This window comes from Salmo salar, chromosome 01, assembly GCF_965601325.2.
Source record: "Salmo salar chromosome 01, fSalSal1, whole genome shotgun sequence".
Lineage (NCBI taxonomy): Eukaryota > Metazoa > Chordata > Actinopteri > Salmoniformes > Salmonidae > Salmo > Salmo salar.
Window position 1 is genome coordinate 59,617,636 of NC_138291.1, and position 14,173 is coordinate 59,631,808.

Genomic DNA, 14,173 nt, shown 5'->3' on the forward strand with positions numbered 1-14,173 from the left:
ATGTCCAGAGCATTCTGTGGTAAAGTCAAACCCTAACCCACTGTATCCCATTCTCATGAGTTCTCCTCTGGAGTCCCCACAGTACACCAACTGCTAAATTCAGACACATTCTAATTATTACACTTGAGCTCTACACTGATTATACATAAAAATCTAGTGGCCATACAGTATGAGGTTTACTCAGTAGGAACAAGTAGTGTAGTTTTCACCAGGTTTATTCTGTGAAAGAGGATTACAATGTTTTCCATGGCGTTAAAAAGTTCTCGTTTGAAGTGCACATTACCCTCATAACATTCACAATTGATTACTACAGTAACAAAGACGCTGGTTAAAAACATGTTGCACATTAAAGGCTTTAGGTACTTTATGTCTTAATGCACTTTTCATCCAGGTTTTCCATGCTAGGCTACCTGCAGCCCTAAGGCCACTGAATGGTCCAACATCCTACATTACAAATCTACAATGATTAGTGCAGACCACGTTCTAATATAGAGTGATGAGTAACGCTTCACCATCTGGCAGTCCGATGGATGAATCTGGCTTTGGTGGATGCCAGGAGAACACTACCTGCCCGAATGCATAGTGCCAACTGTAAAGTCTGGTGGAGGAGAAATAATGGTCTGGAGCTTTTTTCATGGTTTAGTCTAGGTCCCTTAGTTCCAGTGAAGGGAAATCTTAACTCTACAGCATACAATGACATTCTAGACGATTCTGTGCTTCCAACTTTGTGGCAACAGTTTTGAGAAGGTCCTGTTTCAGCATAACAATGCCCCAGTGCTCAAAGCGAGGTCCATACAGAAATGGTTTGTCGAGATCGGTGTGGAAGAATTTGACTGCCTGCACAAAGCCCTGACCTCAACCCCATCGAACACCTTATAGATGAATTGGCACACCGATTGCGAACCAGGCCTAATCGCCCAACATCAGTGTCCAACCTCACTAATGCTCTTATGGCTGAATGGAAGCAATTCCCCAAAGCAATGTTCCAACATCTAGTGAAAAGCCTTCCCAGAAGAATGGAGGCTGTTATAGCAGCAAAGGGGTGGACTAACTCCATATTAATGCCAATGATTTTGGAATGAGAGGTTCAACAAGCAGGTTTCCCCGCATACTTTTGGTCGTGTTCTGTACCTTGATTAGATAAGTATTCACCCCCCTGACAAAATACATGTTAGAAACAGCTTTGGCAGCGATTACAGCTGTGAGTCTTCTTGTGTAAGTCTTTAAGAGCTTTGCACACCTGGATGAACAAAATTTGCCCATAATTGTTTTTTTTATTCTTCAAGCTCTGTCAAGTTGGTTTATCATTGCAACCCTGAACAAAAATATAAATACAACATGCAAAGTGATGCTCCCATGTTTCATGAGCTGAAATAAAAGATCCCAGAAATGTTCCATACGCACAAAAGCTTATTTCTCTCAAATTCTGAGCACACAGTTGTTTACATCCATGCTAGTGTGCATATCAATAAGCTGATTAAACAGCATGATCATTACACAGGTGCACCTTGTGCTGGGGACAAGGCCACTCTAAAATGTGCAGTTTTGTCACATAACACAATGCCACAGATGTCTCAAGTTGAGGGAGCATGTAATTGGCATGCTGACTGCAGGAATGTCCACCAGAGCATTGAATGTTAATTTCTCTACCATGAGCCATCTACAATGTAGTTTTAGAGAATTTAGCAGAACATCCAACTGGCCTCACAACTGCAGACCATGTGTGTGGCGTCGTTGTGAACAGAGTGCCCCATGGTGGCGGTGGGGTTATGGTATGGGCAGGCTTAAGCTACGGACAACGAACACAACTGCATTTTTTATAGATGGTAATTTGAATGCACATCAACTCAGCAAAAAAAGAAACGTCCTCTCACTGTCAACTGCGTTGATTTTCAGCAAACTTAACGTGTAAATATTTGTATGAACATAAGATTCAACAACTGAGATATAAACTGAACAAGTTCCACAGACATGTGACTAACAGAAATGGAATAATGTGTCCCTGCACCAGATTTGCCGGTTCTTGCTGTGAGATGTTACCCCACTCTTCCACCAAGGCACCTGCAAGTTCCCAGACATTTCAGGGGGAATGGCCCTAGCCCTCACCCTCCGATCCAACAGGTCCCAGACGTGCTCAATGGGATTGAGATCCGGGCTCTTCGCTGGCCATGGCAGAACACTGACATTCCTGTCTTGCAGGAAATCACGCACAGAACGAGCAGTATGGCTGGTGGCATTGCCATGCTGGAGGGTCATGTCAGGAGGAGCATGCCGGAAGGGTACCACATAAGGGATGAGGATGTCTTCCCTGTAACGCACAGCGTTGAGATTGCCTGCAATGACAACAAGCTCAGTCCGATGATGCTGTGACACACCGCCCCAGACCATGGCGGACCCTCCACCTCCAAACCGATCCCTCTCCAGAGTACAGGCCTCGGTGTAACGCTCATTCCTTCAACGGTAAATGCTAATCCGACCATCACCCCTGGTGAGACAGAACCGCGACTCATCAGTGAAAGCACTTTTTGCCAGTCCTGTTTGGTCCAGCGACGGTGGGTTTGTACCCATAGGTGGCGTTGTTGCCGGTGATGTCGGGTGAGGACCTGCCTTACAACAGGCCTATAAGACCTCAATCCAGCCTCTCTCAGTCTATTGCGGACAGTCTGAGCACTGATGGAGGGATTGTGCGTTCCTGGTGTAACTTGGGCAGTTGTTGTTGCCGTCCTGTACCTGTCCCGCAGGTGTGATATTCGGATGTACCGATCCTGTACAGGTGTTGTTACACGTGGTCTGCCACTGTGAGGATGATCAGCTGTCCGTCCTGTCTCCCTGTAGCACTGTCTTAGGCGTCTCACAGTACGAACATTGCAATTTATTGCCCTGGCCACATCTGCAGTCCTCATGCCTCCTTGCAGCATGCCTAAGGCAAGTTCACGCAGATGAGCAGGGACCCTGGGCATCTTTCTTTTGGTGTTTTTCAGAGTCAGTAGAAAGGGTGCAGGATGCATTTTTTGGAATATTTTTGTTCTGTACAGGCTTACATTTTTTCCCTCTGTCATTTAGGCTAGTATTGTGGAGTAACTACAATGTTGTTTTCTCATATCACAACCAAAGTCTGTAACTGTTTTAAAATCACCATTGGCCTCATGGTGAAATCCCTGAGCAGTTTCTTTCCTCTCCGGTAACCGAATTAGGAAGGACACCTGTATCTTTGTTGTGACTGGGTGTATTGAGCCTAATTAATCATTTCACCATGTTCAAAGGGAGATTCAGCGTCTACTTTTTTATATTTGTACACTACCAATCGGTGCCCTTTATGAGGCATTGAAAAACCTCTGGTCTTTGTTAATGTTTTTCCATAGCCCCCATACTGCAGAACAAGCAATGAGGAAGTCTATTGCGAGTGGTCTAAGTTTCTGTGAACCAATCCTTTAAGGCATGTCAAAGTGAAGAAGCTCCTTCCCCTCATCAAGCCTGCTCCACCAATCCACACTCATTCTTCATTACTGAAAGACAATAGGAGGAAACTGACTTCTTATGATGATTAAATAATAAAACTGATAACATGTCACTAGAGGGTGCTATAGAGTAATCATATCCCAATCTCTACATAACTGTAGAAACATACTATCCGTGCCTTGAATGGAGCCTTCACTGAGCTGTCCTCTGGACCGCCATCCTATCCGGGACCCCCTGCCTGGGTCTCCTCTCTCCCACTGGGCTCCCTGGGCTGGGTCAGTCTGTCCATGGCCGAGATAATAGAGGAGAAGAGGTGCTCTGAGTGGGTCTCCAGCGCCTTGGACTGCCTCTCAATAAGACAGAGGGTCTCTTTCAGAACTGGGGGACATAAGAAGAGGAAGAGTGAGAGGGAGGAGAGACAGGGGAAGAGAGAAGAGAGAGTAGTATAGAGATGAGTATAGAAAACAGAAGAGAAATGGGAAACTGTAGTGGTACATTTCACATTCAACTCACTAAGATTCCTTTTTGTTCGCCTGTGACATGTAACAACTTGGATTAAGAGAAAGAGAAGAAAACAGAGCCCCAAAACTCTTAGTCATGCATGGCCGCATTCTCCTCACACAGCGTTTCCTGCTTCTGTCAGAGGAGAGGACTGTGTGTATAGAATTACGCCTGACCACCAGAACAAATCAACAGTATGCCAGTGTTAGATGTTGAACTGAACTATATGGGACCTGAAACAAATAGTCAAGCTCACCACTGTTAGCAGACAAGAAATTCTACCCTTTGATCAAGGTAGCCTTCACACAAACAAGTAAACTCATTTGTCATTTGTAATTTGGAGCCCTTTAAAACACAGGCAGGGCCCACTTCAATAGTCTCAGATGTTGTTGCTGTGTCATGCAATTCATTTTACGCTTCCGTTAGTAAAGGAGCACAAGTGTATTTCAGAATTCACATAGGGAAATAGTGTAGGGTGGGGTGTTGGCCTCATCGTCTTCTTCCGGTAAAACACTTCCACACCCTTTACTAAGAAGAAGTCTGGTCTGACAGGCTGATCCGCTTGAGTTGAGAGCAGGATCATTCCTGTGTGAAGGCAGCCTAATTTCTAAACCTGTCCTAATTATCAGGTGGTGGGTGACACCTGAGATACAATAGGTATCAATTAAATAGCTGCAGGCAAAGAGTAACTTGTCAGTGATGGAAGGGTCACCGGGAGAAGTGGAGGTCAAACAACCCAGGAGAAGCTCTCCAGTTTGCAGAACAGAGGTGGTCAGGGGCTGGTGGGCGTTTACTTCTCTCTGAAACCTCTGGAGGGAGAAAGGGAGGGGGGAGGAGAGAGTGAGATGGGGTGAAGAAGACAAAGGGAAAAACAGAGGGAGTGGGGAGAAAGAGGCATATAGAAATATTAAGAGAGAGAGAGAAGGGGGCAGAGTGGGTTGATTAATCAATTTCCCCAAGCTATAAAGCTGAGAAGACGCATAGTGTACACCCAAAGAATTAAATATAGAATTGATTGATATGATCATTTAAAGTGTTTGTGTATGTGCACCAATGACCTTATAATTCGCCAGGGATGACTTGACACTCTTGATGTCCACAGTGGGCGGCTCCAACACCTCCATCCTCTCCACCACCGTGTACAGCCATTGGATGAGCTCCTCCAGGTTAGAACAGAAGGTCTGATGGGTAAACAGGTCGTAAGTCTCAGAATTAATATCAAATTGCCCCTCAACAGCTTGTTTGTGGATTTGAATATAGTAGTATTTAAAGGTGCTACACATAGGATTTGTGTTGTTGTTGAATTTGTGCATTGTAATTTCAGAAAATGACCATAATATATCTGTAGTAATAGTGGAATGGTAGTGTTTCACGGTATTATTTACCCGCCAGTGTCACGTCCTGACCATAGAAAGCTTTTATTTTCTATGGTAGAGTAGGTCATGGCGTGACAGGGGGTTTTGTCTAGTTTAATTATTTCTATGTTGGTTCTAGTTTATTTTTTCTATGTTGGGGGTTTTGTCTAGTTTATGTATTTCTATGTTGGTTCTAGGTTTTTTTTCTATGTTGGGTTTTGTCTAGTTTATGTATTTCTATGTTGGTTCTAGTTTCTTTTTTCTATGTTGGGGTTTTTGTATGATTCCCAATTAGAGGCAGCTGGTTATCGTTGTCTCTAATTGGGGATCATATTTAAGTTGTTGTTTTTCCCACTAGGTTGTGTGGGAGATTATTTTGAGGTAGTGTATGTTGCACCTCTTCGTCGCGGTTTGTTATTTTGTTTAGTAGTTTATTTGTATGTCTTGCATAGTTTCACAGTTTAAATAAAATGTGGAATGATACACACGCTGCGCCTTGGTCTCCTTCATCATACGACAAACGTGACAGCCAGTATTGTGATTGGCTGTGATATTCGCCAATTGATTTCGCCGGAGTGGCAGCTGTTCTGACTTTGTGGCTGTGCTTCAATTTGTTGTAGTTTCTGTGAGAGAACAAGTACTGAATAGTGTAGGGAATCATTGTATCATCTAAATCGCTGAGAAATATATTTCTAGCAACAAAAAATATTGTTTTTACGGCTGTTTGACGCTGGTGAATTAAAACCGAAAGTAAGAATATTTTTTCGTATTGAAAAGATGTTTCACAGCGATTTAGATGGTGCAATGACTCCCTACGCTATTCAGTGCTAGTTTTCTCACATAAACTGAAATTGATCGAACAGTGTAGAATTTTTGCAAATATCACAGCCAATCACAGTAATACTGTGAAACACCGTCATTCCGCTATTAGCGCCAGATACACTGAGTGTACAAAACATTAGGAACACCTGCTCTTTCCATGACATAGACTGACCAGGTGAATCCAGGTGAACGCTATGATCCTTTATTGATGTCACCTATTAAATCCACTTCAATCAGTGTAGATGAAGGGGAGGAGACAGGTTAAAGAAGGATTTGTAAGCCTTGAGACAATTGAGACATGGATTGTGTATGTGTGCCATTCAGAGGGTGAATGTTCAAGATGAAATATTTAAGTGCCTTTGAACGGGGTATGGTAGTAGGTGCCAGGCGCACCAGTTTGTGTCAAGAATTGCAATGCTGCTGGGTTTTTCATTCCCAACAGTTTCCCGTGTGTATCAAGAACGGTCCACCACCCAAAGGAAATCCAGCCAACTGTGGAACGCTTTCGACACCTTGTAGAGTCCATTCCCCGACAAATTGAGGCTGTTCTGAGAGCAAAAAGGAGATGCCACTCAATATTAAGAAGGTGTTCCTAATGTTTTATACACTCAATCTATTATAGAAATTTTCTGAAATGACAAAATTGGCAATGAAAAAAAAAATATATATATCCTGTGTGTAGCACCTTTAAGAGAGATGTACCTATGTACTGTACATGTATTATGCAATATACCATTATCAACACCTTGCACTGATTGTGTAATGTGTATTGTATCTCATTGTGCCGTGTATCATATTGAATTATTGTATTGTATTGTTGTATTGGTGGAAGTGGCATATGCTTGTTATTATATTCCACAGAATACAGTGATCATCTTACAGTAGCTCTCTGTCCTAACCTGGATGTGCTGCATGAGGGACTCCCTTTGCTCCTGCTCCCCCTGGCTCCCCGTCAGGAACACAGGCAGGGTTAGTCCACTCAGCTGGTCCACCATGCCTGCCGCCTCCCTCAGACTGGCCCTTCTCTCTCCCCTGCCTACTACCCCAGCCTCCATCCTAAAACCAGAGCCTCTGGCTGCCTGGAAGGACTCCCAACAATGGATCGCTTCAGAGGCGGAAAGTATTTGAAGTCAAACACGTGCTAAATTAAAAACTATTACAAATACTATAAAATACCATAAAATAATAGAGCCTACTAAAATGCTGCCACCAACACATACCTTTATTGAAGTATTGAAGTGCTTCAGAAATGGACACTTCCTCTTTCTCCTTCTCATCCTCCCTTTCTTCCTCCTTTTTCTGCTCCTGTTCTTCTCTCTCCTCCTCTGCCTCCTGTTTCTCTGCCATGGTCATGCAGGACTGGACGGAGGTGTTCCCCCTCTCCAGGGAGTCCCAATTGGCTGTGACAGACTGGCTGAGTTGGGCCGTCACCTCCCTGACCTGCTGGGACAAACCCTGGAGCTCCTCCAACTGCTCCGGGAGAGGCCAGAACTCCTCGTCCCAATCCCACTCTCCGAGGTACCCTGGCCGGGGAAGGATACTGGTTGTGCGGATGAACGTGGTGGAAGAGGAGGAGGAGCTGCCATGTTGGCGGTAGTGACCTCCCCCGCTACGATGTGAATGGTTCAGACCACCACCACATCCACTATAGTCCAGACTCTCTACTGATAGACCAATAGGGTCCGCAGAGAAGAAGGGGCTAGTGGAGAGGCGACCATCAGAGGACTTGGAGTGTGAGAACCCACGCAGCTCAGATGACCTCTGACCTATACCCAGCATTCCCATCTCCCTGGCCCTACTAGTGCCCACCCCTGCCATGACACTTAGGGAAAAGTCCAAAGCTGATAGGCTGATGGAGCTGCAGAGGCGGTCCAGTTCTATCCCCGAATCCAGGAGGCCTGGGTCTGTTTGGATGAGAGACCCACCCCCGAGCTCTGAGGTATCCCATCCACCCACCACACTACCTGGCTTGAGGGGGTAGGTGTAGTCCAGGAGGGTCTGATACTCCTTATCAGGGTCCCAGCTTGAAGAGTGTTGGTCTGGGGAGTGGGGCAGGGAGCTGGAAATGATACAGGGCCAGCAGTTGGCCTGGTGGGGGGACATGGTGTGGAGCGCAGGGTTGGAGCGACCCTTGGAGTCGCCCACTGAAGGGCCTACGTTTAGATACGTTTCCCCTCCCCCTTCACGTGATTGATAAACTTCACCTGCATCCATTCTCAGCTCTGTCCGTCTCTGTCTGGAGGGGCGCAAATGGGGGATGTAGGAAGGCGAGAGGGAGGATAGCAGAGTGGAGGTCCACTTGGGTCTGAGTGGAGTAGAGAAGCTATGGACCTCCAGGGGTCGGCTGGAGAGGCTGTGTCGGCCGGGCCTGCTGCCCAGGTATAATGACCTGAAGGTGGGTTCTTCGTGTGACAGCCTGGTCCTGAGGTCTGACACCCCCAGAGAGGTGTTGAGGTCCTCTTTGGAAGCTGAGCAGGGTGAGATGTCAGCCTGAGAGGGGTTAAGGTTGTCTGGGGACTCCTGTTCAGCCCGTCTGAGCTGGAAGTCAAACACTCTATGATGGTCTGCTTCATTACTGCTACCTTCCCACTGTCGCTCCTATGGTGAGGGATAGAGTAGGAGTAGGTACAGCTAACATACACTGTAGTATTCATTGTTATTATTTGTATAGTAGAAGTAGAATTAGTTTCAAAGCAAAATAAATCAGGTCATCTAAATGTAACATGTGTTCTTTATCCTTCTCAGAAGTCATACAATTGCAGCAGTCAATGCATTTGTTACAAAGCATATACACTCCCATCTCACGTTTTCTGGGTGCTCCTGTAGGTATGATTTCTTTAGGATGGAGGTCTGCTGCTCTGTGGTGACCACCGGTGCCCTTATAGAGTACTGCCTCCTGTCACTCATATAACCGGAGGTGGGTGCCATGGTAGCCTTCTTCCTGGAACCACCGCTGTCCCCTTTCCTCCTCTCCTCGTCTTTGTCTTTGGAATGTTGGGTTGTTGTTCTGCCTGTCCCACTCCTCTGGATAAACTCTGGAATCCGGGTCTTCTGTCGCCCACTGCAGCCCTTGGACTCCATCGGAGAGACGTATGCTGGGAAGGCCCTGTCAACTCCCAGCTCCATGGTTACAAGGAAAGGCCCAGAGACGCGTCATGTGTCCAAGGCAACCGCTGAAATTGACAGCAAACAAATGTACATTTCAGTCTGTAAACAGTTGTTGCGATGTAAAACAAAGACTGGTTGCATAGCACAGATACGTATGAGGGCGCTTATTGGGTCCATGTGAGCGGAATGATATCATATGTTTCCTCCTGCCTGCCTGACTCACCTCACTGATCTCATTAAGTCTGCATGCGCAGGCTTGCCTTGCTAGTGTTCACTGGACCAGGAGAAAGAACACTGCCCTTTGTCCACTTCTGCAGTGTACCTGCAGTAACGTAGCTACAACCAGACAGACCAACCATATAAACACACAAACATTTAGCATCCATCCAACTAGAGCCGCCTGACAGGTCATGCTGATATGGCAATGTAAACCACCATATTAGGGTAACGTGCGGTAACAAGTGGTTTATTTATAGTAAGGCTCCTCTAATGGTATATACACTAAAAGACCAAAAGTATGTGGACACCTGCTCGTCGAACATCTCATTCCAAAATAATGGGCATTAATATGGAGTTGGTCCCCCCTTTGCTGTTATATCAGCCTCCACTTTTCTGGGAAGGCTTTCCGCTAGATGTTGGAACATTGCTGCATGGACTTGCTTCCATTCAGCCACAAAATAATTAGTGAGGTTGGGCACTGATGTTGGGCGATTAGGCCTGGCTCGCAGTCGGCGTCCCAATTCATCCCACTGATCGCGACAAACCGTTTCTGAATGGACCTCGCTTTGTGCAAGGGGCATTGTCATGCTGGAACAGGAAAGGGCCTTCCCCAAACTGTTGCCCACAAAGTTGGAAGCACAGAATCGTCTAGAATGTCATTGTATGCTAAAAGTTTTAAGATTTCCCTTCACTGGAACTAAGGGGCCTATCCTGAACCATGAAAAACAGCCCCAGACCATTATTCCTTCTTCACCAAACTTTACAGTTGGCTCTATGCATTCGAGCAGGTAATGTTCTCCTGGCACCCGCCAAACCCAGATTCGTCCGTCGGACTGCCATTCTTTGATGAACTGACTTGTTGGAAAAGTGGCATCCTATGACAGTGCCTCGTTGAAAGTCACTGAGCTCTTCAGTAAGGCCATTCTACTGACAATGTTTGTCTATGGAGATTGTATGGCTGTGTGCTCGATTTTATAAACCTGCCAGTAACGGGTGTGGCTGAAATAACCGAATCCACTCATTTGAATGGGTGTTCACCTGTGATAAATTCAATTGATTGGGCATGATATGGAAAGGCACACACCTGTCTATATAAGGTCCAACAGTTTACAGTGCATGTCAGAGCAAAAACCAAGCCATGATTGTGTTGAGGCACAGATATTCTTCAAAGTAGCCACCCTTTGCCTTGATGACAGCTTTGCACACTCTTCAACTTGAATGCTTTTCCAACAGTCTTGAAGGAGTTCCCACAAATGCGGAGCATTTCAACCAGTTGAAGCTGTTTGAGAGAATGCCAAGATTGTGCAAAGCTGTCATCAAGGCAAAGGGTGGCTACTTTGAAGAATCTCAAATATAACATATATTCTGATTTGTTTAACACATTTTTGGTTACTATATTATTTCATATGTGTTATTTCATAGTTTTGATGTCACTACAATGTAGAAAATAGTAAAAATAAAGAAAAACACTTGAATGAGTAGGTGTTCTAGAACTTTTGACCGGTAGTGTACAGTCGTGGCCAAACGTTTTGAGAATGACACAAATATTAATTTTCACAAAGTCTGCTGCCTCAGTTTGTATGATAGCAATTTTCATATACTCCAGAATGTTATGAAGAGTGATCAGATGAATTGCAATTAATTGCAAAGTCCCTCTTTGCCATGCAAATGAACTGAATCCCCAAAAAACATTTCCACTGCATTTCAGCCCAGCCACAAAAGGACCAGCTGACATCATGTCAGTGATTCTCTCGTTAACACAGGTGTGAGTGTTGATGAGGACAAGGCTGGAGATCACTCTGTCATGCTGATTAAGTTTGAATAACAGACTGGAAACTTCAAAAGGAGGGTGGTGCTTGGAATCATTGTTCTTCCTCTGTCACCATGGTTACCTAAAAGGAAACACGTGCCGTCATCATTGCTTTGCACAAAACGGGCTTCACAGGCAAGGATATTGCTGCTAGTAAGACTGCACCTAAATCAAACCATTTATCGGATCATCAAGATCTTCAAGGAGAGCGGTTCAATTGTTGTGAAGAAGGCTTCAGGACGCCCAAGAAAGTCCAGCAAGCGCCAGGACCATCTCCTAAAGTTGATTTAGCTGCGGGATCGGGGCACCACCAGTACAGAGCTGGCTCAGGAATGGCAGCAGGCAGGTGTGAGTGCATCTGCACGCACAGTGAGGCGAAGACTTTTGGAGGATGGTCTGGTGTCAATATGGGCAGCAAAGAAGCCACTTCTCTCCAGGAAAAACATCAGGGACAGACTGATATTCTGCAAAAGGTACAGGGATTGGACTGCTGAGGATTGGGGTAAAGTCATTTTCTCTGATGAATCCCCTTTCTGATTGTTTGGGGCATCCGGAAAAAAGCTTGTCCGGAGAAGACAAGGTGAGCGCTACCATCAGTCCTGTGTCATGCCAACAGTAAAGCATTCTGAGACCATTCATGTGTGGGGTTGCTTCTCAGCCAAGGGAGTGGGCTGACTCACAATTTGGCCTAAGAACACAGCCATGATTAAAGAATGGTACCAACACATCCTCCGAGAGCAACTTCTCCCAACCATCCAGGAACAGTTTGGCGACGAACAATGCCTTTTCCAGCATGATGGAGCACCTTGCCATAAGGCAAAAGTGATAACTAAGTGGCACGGGGAACAAAACATTGATATTTTGGGTCCATGGCCAGGAAACTCCCCAGACCTTAATCCCATTGAGAACTGTTGCTCAAACCTCGGGTGAACAAGCAAGTCGGGTGGACAAACAAAAACCCACAAATTCTGACAAACTCCAAGCATGGATTATGCAAGAATGGGCTGCCATCAGTCAGGATGTGGCCCAGAAGTTAATTGACAGCATGCCAGGGTGGATTGCAGAGGTCTTGAAAAAGAAGGGTCAACACTGCAAATATTGACTCTGCATCAACTTAATGTAATTGTCAATAAAAGCCTTTGACAGTTATGAAATGCTTGTAATTATACTTCAGTATTCCATAGTAACATCTGACAAAAATATCTAAAGACACTGAAGCAGCAAACTTAGTGAAAATTTTATATTTGTGTCATTCTCAAAACTTTTGGCCACGACTGTACACTACCGGTCAAAAGTTCTAGAACACCTGAACCAACTGAAATGGTCCACCCACACAGACAGTGTGGTGAAGAAGGCACAACAGCACCTTTTCAACCTCAGGAGTCTGAAGAAATTTGGCTTGTCACCAAAAAACCCTGACAAACTTTTACAGATGCACAATTGAGAGCATCCTGTCGGCCTGTATCACAGCCTGGTACGGCAACTGCACCGCCCTCAACCGCAAGGCTCTCCAGAGGGTGGTGCGGTCTGCACAATGCATCACCGGGGGCAAACTACCTGCCCTCCATGACACCTACAGCATCCGATGTCACAGGAAGGCCAAAAAGATCATCAAGGACAACAACCACCCGAGCCACTGCCTGTTCACACCATTATCATCCAGAAGGCGAGGTCAGTACTGGTGCATCAAAGCTGGGATCGAGAGATTGAAAAACAGCTTCTATCTCAAGGCCATCAGACTGCTAAATAGCAATCACTAACTCAGAGAGGCTGCTGCCTACATTGAGACCCAATCACTGGACACTTTAATAAATGGATCACTAGTCACTTTAAAAAATGCCGCTTTAAATAATGCCACTTTAATAATGTTAACATATCTTACATTACTCATGTCACATGTATATACTGTATTTTATACCATCTATATTGCACCTTACCTATGCCGCTCGGCCATCGCTCATCCATATACTTATATGGACATATTCTCATTCACCCCTAGATTTGTGCGTATTAGAATTGTTAGATATCACTGCATTGTCAGAACTAGAAGTACAAGCATTTCGCTACACTCGCATTAACATTTGCTAACCATGTGTATGTAACCAATAAAATGTTATTTGATTTTGATTTGATTTGATTTACTTGGCTAAAATGCTTGCTCACTAGTCTACATCTAGCTACGTATTGAACTTCCATCCTCTCAGGCCAGGTGCACAATGTATGAATTTATGGTTGGATCAAAATCGTCGTTATAATCATTGGCCAGTATGGAGAATTAAGTCAAAACACAAGTCCACATCCCTATCTCCACCCATGACAAATTTAGGAAAGGGACTATTTTAGCTAGCTAGCTAGGGATCGGTGGACAACACAACAAGATGCAACAATTCAAGTTTTCTGTCAATGAAGTTTTGATTTTGATGTGATGCGATTGGTGTGAAGCCAAATCCAAACTAGTTTCACTTGACACTTTTTTTTTGGTTCGCCAGGAACATTCACAGTTGAGCTCACTCAGTTTAGCTCAATGCTGATTTGCTATTATTGTAGGGAGGCCAAATACTAGCTGGCTTTGCATTCTATGCTACAGGTGGCAACAATGTCATACTCTTTTTGATCAGACTGCATCAGATAGATGAGCTACACATACCGAGACAGAGCATCCGCTCAGATGCTTTCTCCAGTGAGATACATTCAGCCTCTTGCCAATTAAAGGAAAATGATTAAATACACATGAATACACACCACTGTTGGTGACAAAGTGGTTTCCTTGAGAACTACCCTATCTGTATTCATCAGGAAGTTGAATATCTCCGATAAGCTCCATTATATTTAATGACAGTAAGAATCCATTCTAGACTCACACATTAGGAACACAACATTTTTGTTGTAAATACAACAG

General features: G+C 44.8%; 1 protein-coding gene across 1 annotated transcript; it reads right to left on the minus strand.

The window, feature by feature from the left end:
• Nucleotides 1–240: 240 nt before the first annotated feature.
• On the minus strand, nt 241–9,460 carry LOC106606239 (centrosomal protein of 68 kDa). The gene is made up of 6 exons (XM_045720467.2): nt 8,943–9,460; nt 7,358–8,735; nt 7,037–7,242; nt 5,019–5,141; nt 4,673–4,769; nt 241–3,837 (listed from the first exon to the last, which is right to left on the minus strand). The coding sequence occupies exons 1-6, from the start codon at nt 9,261–9,263 to the stop codon at nt 3,680–3,682; spliced, it is 2,283 nt and encodes a 760-aa protein (XP_045576423.2). The 5' UTR covers nt 9,264–9,460; the 3' UTR covers nt 241–3,679.
• Between the last annotated feature and the right edge of the window lie 4,713 nt (nt 9,461–14,173).

Excerpts from the sequence above, each read along its gene's own strand:
- LOC106606239 (XM_045720467.2), bottom strand. The coding sequence starts at position 9,263 with ATGGAGCTGGGAGTTGACAGGGCCTTCCCAGCATACGTCTCTCCGATG. Across the intron at positions 8,736-8,942 it reads TACAGGAGCACCCAGAAAAC|GAGCGACAGTGGGAAGGTAG; the intron begins GTGAGATGGGAG and ends CCCTCACCATAG. Across the intron at positions 3,838-4,672 it reads TTTGACCTCCACTTCTCCCG|TTCTGAAAGAGACCCTCTGT; the intron begins GTGACCCTTCCA and ends TATGTCCCCCAG.